This window comes from Kryptolebias marmoratus, linkage group LG24, assembly GCF_001649575.2.
Source record: "Kryptolebias marmoratus isolate JLee-2015 linkage group LG24, ASM164957v2, whole genome shotgun sequence".
Taxonomy (NCBI): Eukaryota; Metazoa; Chordata; class Actinopteri; order Cyprinodontiformes; family Rivulidae; genus Kryptolebias; species Kryptolebias marmoratus.
In genome coordinates, this window is record NC_051453.1 from 21941945 (window position 1) to 21963090 (window position 21146).

Genomic DNA, 21146 nt, shown 5'->3' on the forward strand with positions numbered 1-21146 from the left:
GGGACGTGCCCGGAACACCTCACCAGGGAGGCGTCCAGGAGGCATCCTCACCAGATGCCCGAGCCACCTCAGCTGGCTCCTCTCGACGTGGAGGAGCAGCGGCTCTACTCTGAGTCCCTCCCGGATGACCGAGCTTCTCACCCTATCTCTAAGGGAGAGCCCAGACACCCTGAGGAGGAAACTCATTTCAGCCGCTAGTATTCGCAATCTCGTTCTTTCCGTCACTACCCAAAGCTCGTGACCATAGATGAGGGTAGGAACGTAGATCGACCGGTAAATCGAGAACTTCGCCTTCTGACTCAGCTCTCTCTTCACCATGACAGACCGGTACAGCGCCTGCTTCACTGCAGACGCTGCACCAATCCGCCTGTCGATCTCCCGCTCCATTTTTCCCACTCTACCCTTTTCCGGCTCAAGACCATGGCCTCGGATTTGGAGGCACTGATCCTCATCCCGGCCATTTCACACTCAGCTGCAAACCGCTCCAGCGAGAGCTGTAGATCACGGTCTGATGAAGCCAGTAGGACCACTTCATCTGCAAAAAGCAGAGACGCAATCCTAAGGTCACCAAACCGGATCCCCTCAACACCTTGGCTGCGCCTAGAAATTCTGTCCATAAAAGTTATGAACAGAATCGGTGACAAAGGGCAACCTTGGTGGAGTCCAACTCTCACTGGAAACAAATCCGACTTACTGCCGGCAATGCGGATCTACGGTGGATTTACAGGCGGTCTGCTTGGTTCTGGGCATGACTGGACTTCAGGGTTCTTTACATTTAACACTTGTTGTTATGGTTACACATCATAACAAAATGTCCAAAAGTAAAATAGGTTTCAGTAAAAATCCTTCCTGCTGCACAGCATCCAACACCAGAGAAAATAATGATCTAAAAAAGTGATTTACATCAAGAAAAAAAGAGCAATAAAGTTTTCAAAAGCAATATCACAGAGTGAATGTAACAGAGCTACTCGAACATGCAGCCACCTTGAGCGGCGCAACTCTAGAAGCAATTATTACTCTCCACCACAGGTGACAAGAGGACAATGTTTTTGTCTCTGTTTTAGTGTGCCAAATATCAGGACCGGGCACCAAAGTCCTGATTTTGTGAGATGTTATATTAAGACTAAGGTGTGAATTGAGTTTAGGTTGGGGTTAGGCATGTACTTGTAATGATTAAGTTTAAGATAAGGGTCAGAATTAGGCTACAATAATAAGTGGAAGTCAGTACATTGTCCTAACAATGATAAAAATACATTACTTTTTCAATAATTTGGAACTTTTACAGATTTTATATTTCAGGTCTACCTGTCTTTTCTCATGCTGCTGTAATCTCTTTTTTGTTAAAATAATGTATAAACTCAAGTAACATGCACCGTTTTTCCCAGCTGTTCGTCCTGTGCCACGGTCTCCTGCAGTTCTCTCAGCTGATGTACAGCGCCTACTTCAAGAGCACCATCTCCACAATCGAGAAACGCTATGGCCTCAGCAGCTACTCCTCGGGCACCATTTCCTCTCTCAACGAGGTAGGAACCAACAATAACAACATCATTGCACACTGTAAAATCACGATAGCTTTATTTCAAAGGCACTAATGACAGAACGGGAGTTGAAGTACAAGCAGTGTATCAAAATCTCATTTCCTGACAAATCAAGTGGGACTCTAGGTATTTGGAGCAATCATACTGTAGAAACAAGGGCCAGAAAGAATGGCCTAATGTTCAGTATGTGGAGGATAGTTTTTTTTTATCTGCTTAAGTGGGATTAAAATGCATCACAAGTGTAAATGTTTTTTATTTGTCAAATACACATGACCCTGGGTCAAACTACAGCTACTCTATTGACAGTTACTATTGCTCGCCTTTTGAAAATACCTATGGAAAACTAACCAAACATGGCCTAAACGTTCGAGTCAAACATTACTCTATATATATATGGTTGTTTAAAGCTGCTTTAATATTATTTTTAGTGAAAATGGATCAAATAATTGTGTACTCAAAAAGAGTCACTCGAGAGAAAATCTTGTTTCTTTGTAAACCGATGGTCTCTTTCTGTCTTTAGGTCAGCAACAGCATCCTGATTGTGTTTGTGAGTTACTTTGGGAATCGGGTCCACCGTCCTCGCGCCATTGGAATTGGTGGACTGCTGATGGCTGTCAGTGCCATGGTCCTCACCTTACCTCACTTCCTGTCGCAGCACTACAAATACGACTCTGTTTTACACAGTAAGGCTATGTTGAAAAGACCAGGCCATGTGACTTCACTGATCTGAGTCATTTTGGACAAAATATATCAAAAAAATTTATCAAACTTGAGGGTTTGTTGATAGCTTCACATCTTTTTTCCCCCTGACTGGAGCCTTCACAGCACTCTGCAAGAGTCAAAAAAGTATCTTTCAACTTGGCTCGCTCAGCTTTATTGATGTTCTCTTGCACAAGTAAGAAGGAAACTCAAAAATTCTGTGTACTTGCTAAAAGCCAGACATTAGAGGTACCTTGAGGGTATATCGTTTGTAATAACAGAGCACCTTCCTTCCACTTCATTTTGTCTCAGAATACACTGGTATCAGTGGAAAGGCAGGCAAGCTTCAGGAAATTAAAAATGTCCTGTTTCCTCTCATTACTTATCACAGTTTTTTCCTTGTTTCTTCTTATCTCCAACTGTGTGCGACCACCTGGTGCACCCTAGATCGCCACGACATTTGCAACCTGCATGACACCGTGAACAGCACCGAGTCGTGTGGCAGCGATGAAAGCAGACGGTTAGCTGACACCAACAACCTGTGGATGCTCATGGCCATCGCTCAGCTGCTGTTTGGGGTCGGCTCAGTGCCCATCCAGCCCTTCGGGATTTCCTATATCGATGATTTTGCTGGACAGAACAACTCCCCTCTTTACATAGGTGAATGACCTGTAGTGCAAAAATACAGAAGATTGGTTTGTGTGCAGACAGGACAAACTATTTAAGGGAGGTGCTGTTGTACCATTTGGTTATTGTCCAGGGTTGGATTTAGAAAACTAAGAGAAAAAAGACTCTTTTAAACTAAAAAGTTTTTGGAAATTGATGTTTAAAAGTTTTATTATTAGAATTGATTGCTCAGTTCTCTTTTGTTGCTCCAGTTTGAAGATTATTTTTGTCTACATTTTTCTTGGTTACTGAGGTCACGGTGTGATTTCCTGCTTTTGTATTTATATATTTGCATAATACATGTTACAGTTGAAGGCCAAGCATCCTTAAAGGAATGCATAACATGGCAGCCATCTTGATTATCTCTAAATTAATCAGTTGTAGATGTAAACCCAGTGATTACTTCATGAGAGTTTCATTAAAATACAATTTTGTGGTTCATGAGCTATCTTACTAACAGACACATGTACAAACACAACTGCAGGCCATAAATATGAACAAGAAAACACAAATAACTTGTATGTATAATTTTTTAACTTGATCATTTCCTGTATAGATTTTTTTTTTTCCACTAACACTTCTTTTATCATTTCCAGCTATCTTGTTTGCGTTGTCTGTATTTGGACCTGCCATTGGCTACCTGCTGGGCTCAGTCATGCTGCGGATCTATGTGGATGCGGACAGAATCGGTTTGGGTAGGAACGAGTTTTAAAAGGACCCAACACTTAGGTTATAGTCCGGTATATCAGCTTAGCTTTGTAAGAAGCCTGAAAATTTACTGCTGGTTCCTCCAGGAGTAGAACAGGAGTTGCGACCGGGTGATCCCCGCTGGGTGGGGGCCTGGTGGATGGGTCTGCTCGTCGCCTCTGGCTGCCTGTTTCTCACCTCCATCCCATACTTCTTCTTCCCTCGCCAAATGCAGACAGAAGTAAGTCTAAACTCTGAGAAGCACTTTTTACACAGTGCAGCCATGTAGAAATGTTTCATCTTAATTGACCATGTTTAGACATAAACACTACCAATGAAAAATTTGAACACACCTTACTACTCAAAACAAATACGAAGGTGTTTCTGAAAAGTATTTCAGTTTATTGTTGTGTTCAATGTGACATGGCTGTGAAACTAGAATACAGAATGCCATGTTGTACTGACCTCTACTGGCTGTATGTGAGCATTACAAGTTTAATTTTCTTCTAAACATCATGTCACTGAACATATTTTCATTACTAAGAACAATTTTGTACCATTCAGTACATCAATTATTGTAAACAGTCTGCTTAAAGATGCACTAAAGTCAAAAAACTTTAAAACGATCATGTCCTCTTTGTGTTTTAGAAACCACATCCTGACTCACCCAGCATTTACTTGGATTTGAACAAGTCAGGACCTGTAAGTGATGAGTATTTAAGTATTTAAGCTCAAGTCCCAAACAGATATCCCAATGCAAAGAATACCTAAATACTCTTGTTGTTCTATTTTCTCTTTTAGTTGTTGGGCTACTCCATTCAACAACTTCAACAAAACATAAACAAAGTTCTTAGTTTCAGAGAGAACCTTTGATACAAACAAACAAAAGCAGTTGTGAGAATACATGAATTCCTTACATGCCGATGAGTCCAAAATTAGACAATTTGGAGATAAGTTCTGCTCTGCTGCCTTTGGAAATTAACACTTTTTGAGAGAAGCAGTAAATATTAGCCCTTTTTTTTCTTAGTTATTATTTCATACAAATTAGTGAAGCAGCACAGCTACTTGGTAGGGACTACTATTTCTTAAAATATCAGTGATGTTGTAAGCTCTGATGCTTTGACAGTTTACATGTCAAAGCCTAAAATTAACACCTTGTGTGTGTTGTACGTTGTTATCAGTCCAAACAAAATGCATAAAAATACATCTTGTGAAATTAGGAGAGTCCATTCAGAATAAAATGATAAACATGGCAGCATAATCTTTATTGACAGTGTTTTTTTATGTGAAACACTGTCCTGAAAATGCAGACATCTAAGCTTGCCACATATATGTTCCCTAGTGAACAATAACCCAGTTTCTAAGACTTTAAAATAAAGATATGCAAACATTGCTCATAACACTAGTAAACAAAAGCATGACAATGCAAACAGCCTAAAGAACTATGATCCCATTTTTATTCATTTGTGATTATTGCATGTATTCTTTGTAATGAGTATGGTTAAAACTTTTCCCTAGCAATCTTTTCACATTTTAATTTGATTTCTGGCAATCACCCGGGGACCCTCACTTGACATTTTATGACCCACAGTGGGCTCCTGATCCCAACTTTGGATATCACTGGTTAAGTGCAAGTAGTGACCAGTGAATAGTTGCTGTAATTTCACTTGGCTAACAGACGAATTAAAACAGTCAGCAAAGAAAACTGAACAAGTAACTAACATGATGAGATGAGCTTATCAAATAAATAAAATGAATGTTTGCTTTCTAGAGTACTGAAAGTGAGACAGACTCCAGTGATGACTCAAAGGCAGTAGATATTTCTTTACTTGACTTCCTCAAAAGTAAGTCACCATTCTTAGATTGATGTCCTGACTAACTAGTAGTATTGTAGTAATCAGTGTGTCTGGATGTGATCCATCAGGGTTTCCTCATATGTTTATCAACCTCCTGTTGAACCCTCGGTTGCTGTTGCTGATCCTGGCCCAGTGCTGCTTTTCCTCGGTGATCTCAGGTCTGTCTACGTTCCTTCAGAAGTTCCTGGAACGACAGTACGGGGCTTCAGTTTCTTACAGCATCCTGCTTGTAGGTAAGTACAAAAAGTGAGGGGAAAATGTAGTGGTTGGATTTTAAGTGTTGTAAATCACTTTTTGTTTCCCTGTCAGCAACTCATTATTAGTGTCAAAAGTTCGGGGTTTGTCTTAGTGACTCATTTTACATAGAAGACTTCATTAAAAGGTTTCCTGAGAGTGATACATTGTGCAAGATCTTTGCTATTAACTAATAAAGTTAAGTTAGTCTGTTTTTGTTCTTTATTTGTTTTGGGCTTTTTTTGCAAAATTTCTTAGGAACCACTAAACAAATTTTATTGAAATTCTTAAAAAGTTATTATATAATGTACATCTACAACTGATTAACTTTTGGAGTCCGTCCAGTTTAAGATGGCCACCACAGCTAATTGGCCTTAGTCGACACAAAATGGCTATACCTTAGTAAGTTTTATAGTAATTGAGCTAAAATCTGGTGTGGCAGTAGCTGAGAATGATCCCTATTATGTACTTTACCTCTAACTGCTAATGGATCATGTGAGAGCTCACAATTTTGCATGGCATTGTGTATAACGTCATTTACAAATATTGACCAAAACTGCTACAACTCATTCCTTAACATAGGAGGACCTTAGTTTAAAAGGTTGCAGACAACATTCATTCAATCACGAAATCCTTTAATTTTTTTTTACGTGTTTGGGTGACAATAATAATTCTAGCCTGAGGAACTTGCACAGCAAACAGTTTTTAAACCTTTTGACTCCTTTTATCAAACAACTTGGAGAAAGCTGAGCTGTTTTTGGTTCTTAGGTGCTGTGACTCTGCCAGCAGTGGCAGTGGGGATGCTGATCGGCGGGGTCATCATGAAGAGGGTTAATCTCTCTCAGAAGATGGTCCCTCGTTTCTCTGTGGTCATGCTCATCATTTCCACCCTTTTCTGTGTACCTCTTTTCTTCATGGGCTGTTCCACGCAGAAGGTCTCGGGGGTCAATCATAACCTAGTCGGACAGAATGGGTGAGTGAGGGGAATCAGATTCACATAGAGGTTTCAAATGAGGTTGTTTGCATCCAAACAGTTGAACACAGATCACAGAAAGTCAGTACAGCTTACATTTGAAAACGGTGATATTTCTTCTAAATTTTGTCAGTTTTCAGTTGTTGTTATAGCGATTTTGAAGGGTTTCAGAAACAAAAATTTGTTGTTCCAAAAAAACAAAAAAATTCACAGAAAAACAGATAAAAATTCAATTCAAAGTCATTTAATAATGCATATTTATAGAAAATCTTACATGAAATTTGAGTAGATCAAGGTTTCATGCTTTTATTGTCCCGTGGTTGACTGTGTTGTGTTTTACCGCAATAACTTTGCACATTAACATGAACTTCATGTATGTATTTAACTCTCTCATCCTCCACAGATTTTTATCCAGCTGCTATTCGAACTGCTCTTGTCCTGACAACGCCTTTAACCCCGTGTGTGGCTCTGATGACGTTGAGTACATTTCTCCCTGCCATGCAGGCTGCACCAACTTCACCAAGAACCCCAACAGCACTCACAGAGTTCAGGTCAGTGCCTCCTCTCAGCAGGTTTTCATGGGGTTCTGAGTACATTAGCATTTTGTGTTTGATTTTAATAAAGCCTACACTAGAATGAAGTCTTACAAAAATTCAGGACTTTATCAGCAGAAATGAAGGAAATTACTTGAGGCAAATTAATCATTATAAATAGGAGTGGTTGATAATTCTTTTCTGTACTAAAAAAAATAATTACATTCAGCGCAGCCATCTTTCAAGAAAACATACTGCAAATAAAAGGCTGTCAACCATGTGTCGTATGTGTGTAGAAGTCAGATATTCTTTAGAATATCTTTTCCGCATTATTTGATTTCAACATGTAATCCATCCTTGAGTTGTTAACTCAAAGAGGGAATAATTAAACTTGAGGTATTGAACACACTCAGGAGCCAGAGAGCAAGAGACAGAGAGAAAAAAACATGTCTGCCTTCCACCAGGAGCAGAGAAAAGAGGGCTAGAAGTGCTAGAAAATCACTTCATGCTGATGGTGTGATGTGGTCTGCAGCAGGATCGGTCAGTGTAACCAATCCTGCTGCAGATTCTAGACAACCAAGCCATGCTGGTGTATTTGGCCCTATGTCATGAATAGGCTGCCACCATGCTCCATCCACATTCTGGCTGATTTTTTTTTTTTTTTTTTTTTTTTGATGTAGTGGGATCTCCATCCAGTGTGAAGGGAGCCTAAACAATTCAACCAGCTCTAATCACGATTATTGCTCACATATATTAAGTTGTTTAACTTTGGTAGAAAGCATCTTACACAAATAAGACTATTAAACTTTACTCTAGCTTTTGAAGTGAATACACAAAGCTGGAGATGACTTTAGATTAATTTTAAGGTCTGTTTTCAAAATACCTTTCATATTTGCAGCATGGTGCTTGAGAAGCCGTGCTGATGCAGTAATTATGTTTTACAAGACTGATATAATGTGTCTTGCTGTCCAGTATCTTCCAGTCTACTAAAAGTTAGAGTGCTCTGATCCTAACAAGATACAAGCTGCTCATAATGAATATCTAATCAATGCTTTTGACTTACAGGAAGCTTAGGATGGGTCTTAAAAGGAGCCCAAATCACTGAGTGTAAATGTCACAGCTTGAGAAAATCCTTCCATTTGGTGGATTGTGAGGCTTCCAACAGAGCATTAGTCAGATTCAGTCAGCTCGTATGCCCACTGAGACTTACACACAGACAATGGTGACTACAGATACATTAATGGATTAATACTCTCTTTTTAAAGTTCTCTGGGAACTGGAATTCAAGCACAGACTTGACTATATATCTAAAAGATTTTTATAAATATTACCTATCTTTTGTCTAATTTGTATTAATTACTGTGGTTGCTTTTTTTTCAAATTTTACAGAAAAATCCATTTAATCCTGATCCAAAGTACTCTGTTTCACTCACCGACTATGTTAGGTTTACCTGGTGATATTCTGGGACACATTCTTGGTGAAAGTTTCTCATTTCTATTGGCGAAGTGTTGTGACTTCATACAATCATCACACAACAACAACCTTCCTCATTGCCTGCTTCCAAAACATAAAGGCGTGTCTGTGTTTGTCTTTTATCAAAGTATCTCATGAACTGCTGGACAAGTTTTTTATGAAAAGTACAGAAAGTAATCACTGAATGAACATTAACAACGGAATAACTTTTGAAGTCAACCTGATTCAAGATGGTTGTCACAGAACAACTGACCTTAGAAAACATAGAAAGGGCTATAACACAGTTAATTTCACAAATGTTGAGCTAATATATGGTGTGGTTGTAGCGGAGACGTATTCACAACACATTCGCTGAGCATGACATCTTATAATATTGCATGAGATTGTGCATTTTGTTATTTTCTAGGTTTGACAAAAACGGCTATACCTTTGTCATTCCTCAACATAGTCTAAAACTCATGAAAGGTTGTGGGTGATATTATTTTAAGGAATGTTAGGTATTTAATAGTTTTTTGTGTAATGCTCAGCTAAAAGGCTGCTTACTATATTCTCAGCTGTTTCCAACAAAAATCTAAATATTTACTAAAAAGTCAAACTATCATCACATATATTGTCATATAGTCAATTTAGTTTCTTTCCAGTTTTTTTTTTTTTTTTTTGGCTGTGTGACACAAAGATCAGCAACACAAAACACCTGAGGTGATCACAACTTGTTCAGCTACTTCCCAAAAGCTTCCCATCAATCACTAAGCCATCTCAATTCAAAGATGGACAGGCATTGACTCAGGATCTGCTCAGAATATCTGTTTATGCAACATTGGTGAGAAGGTTAGCTGCAAGCTCTGCTGCTGGTAACACGCTGTCTGCCTTGTGGTAACAACAATTCAGTAATGTTTTTTGTTTTTTTTTCCAATGTGCCAAGGTAAGCAGAATAAAAAGAAAAGTGTTCATAAGATTTCTGTTTTTCTTACAGACTTATACCGACTGCAGGTGTATATCAAGGAGTCCAAGCCACGCCCGTCCAGCTCCTTGTCCAAACATCTGCCCACATTTCCTCATCCCTGTCATACTCGTCATCTCTTTAGCATCATTAATCGCCTGCTTAACTCACAACCCTATGTACATGATGCTACTCAGGTACGGAATTATGTTGATTTATTTTATATTTGGTATGTTCAAAGTCAGTTCAGTCACTAATCTGTCATGATTTGTATGGTATAGTTGGCTTGTTCTTTAGAAACAAAACTGTTTTTATCTGTCTAGTCATCTCTACAAACTATCAGTGACTCCAATTCTGTTCACATATCATCCATCCTTTAGCCCTTCTGTAGATCTGTCTATATTAAAGTGTTTACGTCCTATATTCTGCCTCAGTAAAACTGAGCAAGAATTTGTGAAGTTGTGTGCCTGTGATATACAAACACACACTCTGTTTCTAATCTCTTTTCCTCTTCTTTTACAGATATGTTTCCCCTGAAGAGAAATCATTTGCTATAGGAATTCAGTTTTTACTCATGAGAGTATTAGGTACGTTTTTACTAAAATACTCAGTTTCTTAGATGAATGCTTAAGCTAGTTTTTTTTTTTTTTTTTAGAAATTTGTGTTAAACCATTCAGTGCTGTGACGAAAAGCAAAATGATTTTACAAGTAGTGTGTATTATTTTAATGTCTTTATTAGGTTTGAGGGTGAATAAGAGACATTCAATGTTCATTTGTTGAAGATGTCATGAGATTTATTCTGTGAGTTGCTAAAGTACTCGCTCCCTCTTAAGTTAAATGGGGTGAATTTGTTGTAAAAACTTGTTTTAAATAACTAAAAATATACAACTGAAAAGTGGTGCGTAGGCATTCATACCCTTTGCATTGAAGTCCCAACCATCACCTCTAGAAGCCACATAATTAGTTACATAAGATCCAGCTGTGTGTCCAATGATCTCAGAATATATACACCTGCTCTGATAGTTCTCAGAATCAACACCTCTAAGTAGTAAGGTCTACCACCAAGCAAGGGGCAGTATGAAGACCAAGGATCTGTCCACACAGGTCAGAAACAGAGTTGTGGAGAAGTACAGATCAGAGTTTGGGTATAAAAAATTTATCCTAAACCCTAAAAGACCCACAGAGTTACATTAAATCCACTGCTAAAAGATGTAAAGCTATAGTGTCACCACAACAAATCTGCCAAGAGAGGGTCATCCAGTAACTCTCACAGACCGGGTAAGGAGGGCATTACTCTGAGAAACCTCCAGGAGGCCAAAGATAACCCTAATGGAGCTCTTCTGCAAAGATGGGAGGATCTGTCCATAGGACCACTGTAAGCTGTACAGTGCTGAGCTTCTTGGAAGAGTGTCAGGAAAAAGGCCTCACTTAAAGAAATAATTTGGCAGACCTTGTGGAATTTGCCAAAAGGCATTTGAAGACTCCTCAAACATGTGGAAGAAGGTGCTGTGGTCCGATGAGTCTAAAACTGACCTTTTTAGACATCAAGGACACACCATGTCTGGAATATAAAAAAAAACACTCATCAGGCAGAGAACACCATCCCTACTGTGAAGAATAGTGGTGGCAGCATCATGCTGTGGGGATGTTTTTCATCAGCAGGGATTGGGAAACTGGTCAGAGTTGAAAGAAAAATGGATGACACGAAATATAGAGAAATTCTTGAGGGGAGACTTGTTTGAGTCTTCCAAAGAATTAAAACTGGGGTGAATTCTTTTGCAACCCACCGTATAACCTTGTGATAAAATTACATGAAAAATATACACAATCACTATACTGTTACCTATTATACATATATCAACATTCAAATGAACAATCAGAAATATCAAACTTTACTTATTTAATTATTTATACTCAATTTTAATGTGACAGCTTGCTACACATGGAAATATGTTGTCAAATTAGTGTTTTTGAAAAATGCAAATAATAAATGAAACATTTCACAGGATTTTACAATGTGAACTTAAAGTATAAAATAAAGAAATTAAATTAATAATTAAAAGTAATTTAATTTCAGTTCTAAATGTAAGATTAAATTGTGTTTGAAACCTTCAATATTTGGATATTCCATTTCTTTGGGTTTCTGTACAGTCCCTCCTTCTTTCACATCAATTTATTGAAGCTGTTTCATGTAGCAGCACAACTGGGATATTTTATATCAAGTCATTTGCTGGTTAGTGTGGAACTGAACCCAACATTAGTTCTTACAGGTCACACTGTTGTCCTTTCGCTGATATCTACCAAACAGATATTATATGAGCTCACCATTGACACATTTTGTTCATTCCCCTCAGCGTGGCTCCCATCCCCGGCCCTCTTTGGCATGACCATTGACTCTTCCTGTATCTGGTGGAAGCAAGTGTGTGGAAAGAGGTTTAGCTGTGGTTACTATGACAACAACCTCTTACGAAGCCGGTATGAGCATTTATCACTCTAAAGACATCCTGTACAGACAAGGTGCATATATTGTTACATTGCATACATTTACAAATCATTTGTCTCCCCTTGCAGGTACTTGGGTTTACAAGTGGGTTATAAATTGATAGGTGTCTGCCTGCTGATAATTCTGGCATGGAAGGAGAAGAATATTAAGGAATACACTCTGGAAAAGAGGCAAGCACTGCTGTGATCAGTTCTGAGACCCTGTTAATCCGAGGCTCTCATAACTTTGCTATGATAAAAAAAAATTTTTTTGAAGACGAGTGTTCCTGGGAAAGCTGCGTCAGTGAGGGGAATTCCTAATAAAGACGGGTCTACAGTGACCTCAATTTCTGCAGGACCGGCTTCCCACCTGGAGCCTCACTGTTTAGAGGTAGAATATTTTCTTAAAAGAAGGATGATTTTGGACACATCTTTGTTTTATAATAGGAATAACTCTGAAAATACAAGCTTTGTTACTTTCAAATAGAATGCAACACATGGTGTGCTCAATGAGGGAATAGAGAGGACGAGAGCAAGAGAGACAAATGTGCACACTGACAAATTCTGTTCAGATTTTACAGTAGTTGTGTGAGCAGAAATGTAATAAGGATGTTTCTAGTTATTCCAGCTGCAGATCTGAAGGCAAGATGTATCTGTCAAACTTTCAAATTAAGGCTCTGTAAAAAAAAAATTACAAATAAGAAGAACAAAGAGACAAGCAGCAGCTACGAGGGAGTTGGTTCACAGTATTTTAAAAGTTTAGAGCACACATGTCAATCTCCATTTCTCAGGGGCCGCTGTCCTGTATGTTTTAGATATGTTCTTGCTTTAAAACACATGGTTTAAATGAATTACTTGTGGACGTGCTTCTGGAGAACTTGATGATTTGGTGAGGAGGTGATTAAACCATTTGAATCAGGTGTGTTGGAGCAGAAAAAACTAAAACTTCCAGGACAGTGGAGCTGTGAGGCCTGGAGTTTGACACCCCTGGTTTACAGGCTCACTGAGGAGCTACATTCTAGACGATGACTCCCCCCAACTTCAGAATTAGCAAACTTGTTGGCATATTGTTGACACAAAAACAACAAAGCAAATTACACACTAACAGAACTTTGAAGTCATCAGCTCATTAGGATCGGTGTAAGAGAGTGCTGCTTTTTTCACACTTCTGCCAAATTGTGCCCCCACATTGTGCACAAAGCAATTACTGTTTCATACCCTATTTGTACAAAACAGTATCCATTTCACATCCAGGCACTTACTCTACAGGCATCAGCTCCATGAGCTGTGCTTATTTCACAGTCAACATTTTTGTATACCATAATGTTTTTTGTTGTGACAATGTATAAATGGGCATGTGTTTAAAATTACATTAAAAATCATCCATGTTGGGGTATGAATGGATGGATAACCTGAAACAATGATGTATCAATAATCTGCATTATTGCATTTTGTTTATCTTTGCTAACAGCTGAATAAAGATTCCTTATTTTCCTGCAGCAGAAAGAGAAACTTTTCAGACTCCTGCAATCATTCAGTCAGTGTGTAAAATCACCCGCAAGGCAATGTCTCTCAACAATACAGGTGTATTGAAGCAGATGCTGCTTGTATGAAATGCAGAAAAAGCCCAAGCTAGTCTGCCTGTGTAATCAGGAAAATATAATAAATTGTCATATTATTTTAGGAGCTTTAATGCATTGTTAAATATACAGCTCTAAATGCTGCCATTTAACTATGCCAGTGATCATAATAATGAAACAAGCAGTCCTTGAATAAATGCATATTGCCCACCGCCTTTTATGACGGAGATCTTGTCTGATCTGTTAGCGCCTGAAGCGTGTGTTGGGGAACAGTCTCAGCTACTACCACAACAAATTTTTGCCCAGTATCTGTAAAACTGCACAGATGGCACTCTGGACTTCTCTGCACAGAAACGCTTCTACTGAGCTGAGGTTTGAATGTGTTTGGAAGTAAACTGCAGTGCACACAGCAGCCTATGTGAAAGTAGATTTGTTAATTACAAGTAAGAACAGGCTTGGTAAAATATCTGTTTTAGTAGCACAGGTACTTCCCAAAACTTAACATGCATTTATAAGACCCAAACTGATGAATAAATATCTACATTTCTTTGCATATTAAGTGTTTATAGTAGATAGGAATGTACTTGGGTTTCTGTTTGAAAAGGGAACACCTTCTGTATCCTTTTAACTGTATAGCATAATATTTAAGGTATTATTTTCTAGGTGACTGTCTCATACGAAGTGCCTTTTTTTAAATAAATGCATTACTTGTTTTATGTATGATGTTATGTAACTCTTTTATTGCAATGCTATGAATGTTCAGATATCAAGCACCTACATTGCTATTCATATTTTTGAATAAAATAAATTAAATGTGCACACTATGCTATCTCCTGAAGTGTTTTTTAATGAAATGTTTACAAAAACATGTTTAATTGTTTTTACCTAATTAGCAAATTTAAATGTGCTGCATTGCTACTTGGCATTTTGATCAAGTTCAAATCAGGCTATGAAATTGTGCAATGAAGGTACCTTTTAAAATAGTTGGGAACAGATCTTTTGGGTGGTTTTACATTTATTTTTACATTTCTTTGAAGCCTTGAAATCTAATGTTCTTTTGCTGGAGTGTATTTTAGGGCTTGCACAGAACTTAACAAAGGTTTGGGGCTGATAGGATCGAAAATAATATATATGGAGAGATAGATAGAAAGGGCCAGAAATCTCTACTTTCGCAAGTATTTTAAATCGGTGTAGTGGATATTATTTAGCTGTTTTAGTTATCTAATTTACAGAAAACATGACCAAATTGGAGAGTTTTGAGTTAAATAATCAAGATTTCTCTAACTCCTTTTAGGTGGTTATTCAATGCACAGTTGCTGATAAATCTAAAATTTAAAAGTCCCATAAAAAATGAGAAGGTCTTAATGTTTATTTTATGTTTAAAAAGCAAATAACAAAAAGTAGGAAATGTATAAAAAAAACTAAGAATAAAAAAATACAGTAGTTCATATTTGTAATCAAACTAAAAAAATGTCTAAATTAAAGTGGATTTACATATACACAGGCGTAGCTAAATGTAAACTAGTCGGTTTTAAAGATGGTAATGTATTTCATTTTCAAGACCAGAAAAAGCATTTTGTTTTTCCCCAACTTACTGACACAGCCAGTAAACTGTCTAAATGTAAAAAAATATCTGTCCCAGTTCCATCCTGCAAAATAGGTCAATCCAATGCCAGGGAAGAAAGCTGTTTTAAGTATTTCTATCTCTTTGTACTTTTATTAGTCATCTCTTGTTTGTTTTGTTTTTTTTCTTTATCTGGAAAAGAAGAACTATAACCTTGTGTGGTAGTTCTTGATATTTACTGTGGGGCTTCTTTAGATACCCTGACTCGAAACAGACAATAACATTACAATATTAGAGTATATCTTCTTTAACATTAGTATTGTACAAGCCCTTTGTCAAGAGTGGTTATTTTAAATGAGCTTTAGACAAAAACCTGACTTAAAAGTCTTGAGCAGAATAATCTGTTCACATTGTGCACATTTCAGGAAGCAAGATCGTGACACGCAGTTTTCATTTGTGAATTTAACAAAACTTAACCTTACCTAAAATTTATATTTTATTCACTCTCCAAACATTTTCTTTTAGAGCTTTACTTATCAAGCAACTTCTGGGCAGTTCTGCCTAAAGTATTGTCTACAGTGATTGCCTTGAACCCACAGCTCCCATCAACACTGTTTACATTAAATCTCTACTTCCACGTATGACGTCATTTTATTATTGTAACTGTCATTCATAGAAAAAAAAATCCCGCGCATGCGCATCAGCAGCCCCCCCCAGAAAACTCCCCCTTCAGCGTCACGGAGCGGTGCAGCAGCACAAACAGGGAGAGACTGAGCGAGAAAGAGAAAGCAGCAACGCCGCCCATACCGTCGAGCATCTTCAGCAAGCAGCACCCAAGTCGGGTGGGAGAACACAAGAAGTCCTCTCAGACTGTCCTCCTGTCTCCTGTGTCCCCCACCCCAACCCTTTCCTTTGCTTTTCTCCGCAAAATGTCCGTGGGAAGTGACTTCGGAAACCCCCTAAGGAAATTCAAACTGGTCTTTCTCGGGGAGCAGAGTGGTGAGAGAGGTTTTATTCATTTACAAACTTCGTGCTCGGATGTGTCAAGTGAACTCGTTGCACCTGCTCGCGAGACTGCTACTTCATGTCGCTAGCTGGTGTGGAAGAACTAAATGACTTCAGTGGTTCATAAATGTTGCTGTTTTTTTTTTAGTTTGTGAGCGCGCGGAGGAAATGGGTGTTACTTTAATGTAACCAGTGGGGCTTCTGTAGCCTCCTTAAGTTTATGAAGGACAAATGATGCTGAAATATCCGCCTTGTTGCGTGTTTTAAGGTGGACATTAGCTCCAAAAAACCCGGATTATCGTCCAGTTTTGAGCAAGTACTGGTTGGTGAATGTGGGTTGTGTCCAGTCTGAGGTGTGGAGCTGCTGTGGATGCTCTAAGTTATTAGTCCCTGTGTTGAGACACACCCAGGTTGTCAGAGGCGATGAGATAATTTGTGTGGCTGCAGTCTCTCTTTGTGCATCTGCTGTAGAAATTAACCTGTGAATTCATTAAACCCGTCTTCTTTCAAAGCCTTGCGGTCCATCCTGAGCTCCTCATGCCCACACCCTCAGACTCCCAGGAGCTTTTCATTTCTCTGAGGCAACTCAGTTGTTTTCCCACGAGATTACACCAGGCTGGCTGAGATGGGATGTAAATCTCTGGGTTTGTTTTGGCTTCTGACAGGGCAGGTCTGTTTTATGGTCTGGTTCAGAGGTGCTTGGTAGCCAAATGAGCCACATTAGTCATAGATGGCTCAGTCCAGTATGATCTCGATTGATGTTACATTATGGCAGGGCGGTGTGTTACATTGAATAATGATCCTTTTCAAAACAGCTCTGCTTAGTATCTGAGTCAGAACAGAGGTTTGTTATCAGACGAGCAAAAAGAAACAACTGATGGTGTCTCACTTTTAGTGTTAGGATGACAGACAGTTGAGCCCCAGAAAACCAATTACCCACGACAATCCATATTTACAGTGAGTAGATTTGAAGTAGTTTGTCACAAATAGGGTACATTTTAGGTTAGATGGTTGTTACAAGAAATGAAAAAAAAAAAAAAAAAAATGAGTTCTGGGATTATGAGATGGTCATCAGGCACAAAAGTCTCTCATTTAATAAAAGGAACAGGAGACGATGATAGTACAGCTGTGAGTTCTTAAAATAGTTAAAAATATTTTGATTCAGTTCAAATTGGTGCACTTTTTGGACCCTGTGAGCACAGAAGAGTAATGTCAAAACATCTTGGTTTGCAGATGTTTTGCAATTTTCTAACTCTCTCTTACTTTTCAGGATATTTGACATCTACGTTTATGTCCATCTGTTGCAGTTAAGGTGCTGAAATAATAAAAATATGTAAATCTCTTCTGAAATAATATTGGAAGTACAGTTTTGAATATCAATTTAAATATGGCATCTACTGCACAAATCTTACAGAACTGAACTTATACCACAAGACATAAACACCCTAGCATATATTAAAGGGCATTAAAAAAACCAAACTATTATATTGTTTTATATGTTTCTGAACTGTACCATAAATATAAACATGCATACTTCTAAAACAAAAAGTATGGCACAAATGCTGAAATGCTCCAGTGTCTTTGGTGTTAATGTCAAGCTTTTTTTTTTTAACAAATAAAGCCAATATAATCTAAGGCTTCCTTAGAATTTATCTTTCAGTCGTTCATAATGTATTGTAGCTTTCTCTATTTAAAAAATAAAAATAAAAAAATACAATAGTGCAACTTCTTAATGCATTCTTTGACAGCTGGTGGCTCTGGGGCCACATGAGGCCCATAAGCTCATACTGTCAGGTCTAAGAAGTAACAAATTAATGATAAATAAAGGCCTTCTTGAAGGAATGCATATCACCCTTTTTCTTTAATGCCAGAGTTTAAATTAAAATAATTTAGAAAAATTATTGAGTTTTAGCCTTTTTTGTCAAAGCTTATAAAAATTCATCAATAATTTACAACTGCAACTTCACATTTTAGCTCTGTGTCTGTAAATTTGACTCATAGCCATTTTTTTTTTGCTTCGCTTATTTTTGTTTACGGTTTTCTGATGTCGATTAGCTGTGGTGGCCATCTTGAATTGGGTTACCTGTGAAAGTTAATCAGTTGTAGATGCAGATCCAACTAAAACCAAACACACATGCACAGACGATCATATTATTGCCTTCCTTTAGGCAGCGGGTGATAGTTATGCACGAACCAAATAGGAAATTACAAGATTAGAGAAACACTGAGAAGGATGTAGCTGTTCACAGAAAATTACTCAGTTTCTGTATGTTTTCTGTACCAAAGAGGGAAAATCTTTTTGCTCTGCCACTTCTGTGAACACTAGCTAGAATTGTCTGTTTGTCTTTCTATTTCTGCCAGGTCTTCATGCATGTTCAGAAACCGGGTGAGTTTGCAGAACATGGATATTCATCTTCCTGTTTGTTTAATGCAGCACAGTTAGAGTTAAATAACTCCAGTTGCCCTGGATGACAGCTCATCGTAAGTTAGAGAAAATGGCAGGAATATAAATAAATACAACACAGCAATCATAACTATCAGAAATCTGGCTCTTGAGCCAATTTAGTTACGGACCCTGAGTTTATTAAGTTCAAACTTTTTGTAAGCTGCCACTGAACAGGTGCACGTCTTCTGAGATGAAACATACAATTGATATTTTTTTAACAATTTTTTTATTTGTACTTGTTTTCTTACATACTGAATGAACCACGTCCTGCTCACTCCCTCATTCTGTTTTTTTCCTTTTCACTCAACACTGTTGAATAACAAAGAGCACACATTGTTGCCTTCACTAAAGGTACCTGGCTCATCATCTCAGAGAAACTGGTTTCTGAAAGTGAAAGCTACCGTCGGCAGCTACAATCCCGCATCAGTGTTTACTCAGCAGTGTCAAAATATAATCTGCAGAGACTAGAGAGAAACCTGACAGTAACTTTGTGAAAAAAAGACGTTTTCTAATTTATAGAAGGACTGACTGAATTGTAGAGGATTATGGTTATTCTTACATAAACCATTTCATCTGCTATCTAATAATCATTGCAGAAATTGTTTATTTGTTGCATTTGATTTTATTCGGTGGGAGACGTCGAAGCAACAAACTGAAGGGGGTTTGGCTGCAGAAACAAACCATCAGGAAGTGGGGTTTATTCTCCAATTCACAGAGCTGGTAGGATGTTTAGATTTATACAAGTTCTTTTTAAGCTACAGCTAAGTATTGTCAAGATGATCTTGTCTTTAATGATCATAAATTAGTAGTCTGTACTTTAAGCCTGAACTATTGATCTCTGAATTGTTTCAGAAAATGTGGGTTACTTAATGATTAAATTCTTTAATCATGCAGCTTTTTAAAATTTCTCCACCCCACTGATATAAAGACAATATATTTGTGGGTGCTCTGTCTGTCTGCCGCATTGTGAGTAACATTTTGAAGTTGCATTCTGTGGCAAAGTTATGAACAATTACTATCTTACCTATTGTAGGTATCTTTTTGAATGAGCTCAGTTTGGTGAGATGAAGTCTGACTGGACTGATGAGCTAATGGCTAGTCTGAACGCAGCCAAAACCAAAGTGGGTTGTTGCCATCTTGTAATCACAAGCTTCAAATTTTGTTAGCATTTCATGCGAAAAATATTTATAGACCTTTAAACTGCCTTTGATTTTTTCAATACACTGTTATTTATATGGGTTTATGTGGGTATTTGGTGGCAGCAGCAGCATGCTGTAGCACTTCTGGTGCAGCCTGAGGTTATTTTATAATATTTCAATCAAAATAAAGTGCAATGCAAAACTGACAGAGATGTAAAAATGTCTTAAATGGAGATCACATAAACTGCTATAAATTTTAAAACTACAAAGTCCACTTTGGAGTGGGTCCACTTGAATCGTAAAGACAGGCTAATTTGAGAACCCCACCTCAAAATGGCTGAAGGATCCTTTTAAAGCTGGAGGGATTTTAAGTTAATTTGGCACAAATGTTCACTTGGAGTTGAGCACAAGCTTTTTGGAGCTTCCTGGTTGTCAAATACAAATGTGAACTCCAAAAAGTCATTTTGGCTGCATGTTAAGAAGTCATTTGATCATTCACATGTACAGAGAAAAAGATGATGTAATGGTTTATTGTATCTAAAAGATCAGAGCTCCACTTTGTCATCACAGTTTTCTGCAAAGGATATTTACCTGAGCTTTGGTTAATCATCAATGCTGGATTCTAGAAACAGAAGGAGAGGGAGGAGTTTGATTTGTTACAGCTTGTATAATTTCTCTTCACCAACTGGTCCTAAAAGATGTGGTTCATGAGCATGTTTACTTACCAGTAAATCTATTATGACAGGATGGCATTGATCAGTTTCTGTTCTGTTTTGTTGAGTCTTATTTTATGCTACACAGTGCTTTGTATATTGCTTCCACTATAAGTAACAAATTACTTTAATTACTTCTGGCATTGTCACTCTCAGGTAATTAAGGTAAGTGCTGCAAAGTTTTATCAGCCAGTGAACCTTTTAAATATACTTATCTTGTAGACCCGTGGGCTTTTAGAAGGTTGGCCTTATTCTGTTGTATCTAAAAATGGTTTGAGCTGTTAAACTCCAGCATCACTGGAGACTGTGCACTGTGTGTACTGTAAAGTCCCAGCTAATCTGAAGTAGTCAGGTCTGTGCCTGTTATCAGGGAGAGGAGACTTTATTAGTCAATCGTCCAGACAGTGTAGGATGTCCTGTGGAGCTGTGTCTCTTTGACATGCCTCTGATTGTTGCAGCTGGTGGCCAGGCGGGCGTGAACCTACTCAGCTCTTGCAGTGTCATTTATTAATGCACACGTCTGGACTCGAGGATGTTAGGAACAAGAGAATCAGCACTAAGCCTGCTGTGAAAAAGGCCTCTCACTTCTTTTTCCTCTGTGGAGAGCTCCTGGACACC

General features: G+C 38.1%; 2 protein-coding genes across 3 annotated transcripts in view; both read left to right on the forward strand.

The window, feature by feature from the left end:
- slco2a1 (solute carrier organic anion transporter family, member 2A1) overlaps window positions 1-14485 on the forward strand; it is a 31808-nt gene extending 17323 nt beyond the window's left edge. The window contains exons 2-15 of the mRNA XM_017438921.3: window positions 1386-1523; window positions 2059-2221; window positions 2685-2897; window positions 3500-3598; window positions 3698-3831; window positions 4239-4292; window positions 5362-5434; window positions 5515-5679; window positions 6449-6653; window positions 7057-7204; window positions 9634-9797; window positions 10123-10187; window positions 11955-12075; window positions 12172-14485. Coding sequence (XP_017294410.1) covers window positions 1386-1523; window positions 2059-2221; window positions 2685-2897; window positions 3500-3598; window positions 3698-3831; window positions 4239-4292; window positions 5362-5434; window positions 5515-5679; window positions 6449-6653; window positions 7057-7204; window positions 9634-9797; window positions 10123-10187; window positions 11955-12075; window positions 12172-12289 — 1860 coding nt within the window. The 3' untranslated portion in view covers window positions 12290-14485. The remainder of the gene's footprint in view (window positions 1-1385; window positions 1524-2058; window positions 2222-2684; window positions 2898-3499; window positions 3599-3697; window positions 3832-4238; window positions 4293-5361; window positions 5435-5514; window positions 5680-6448; window positions 6654-7056; window positions 7205-9633; window positions 9798-10122; window positions 10188-11954; window positions 12076-12171) is intronic.
- A 1466-nt stretch (window positions 14486-15951) lies between these two features.
- Window positions 15952-21146, forward strand: part of rab6ba (RAB6B, member RAS oncogene family a) — a 68435-nt gene continuing 63240 nt past the window's right edge. The window contains exon 1 of one of the 2 annotated variants that reach the window (XM_017438919.3): window positions 15952-16224. In XM_017438919.3, coding sequence (XP_017294408.1) covers window positions 16155-16224 — 70 coding nt within the window. In that variant the 5' untranslated portion in view covers window positions 15952-16154. The remainder of the gene's footprint in view (window positions 16225-21146) is intronic. The other variant, XM_017438920.3, reaches the window with a different exon arrangement.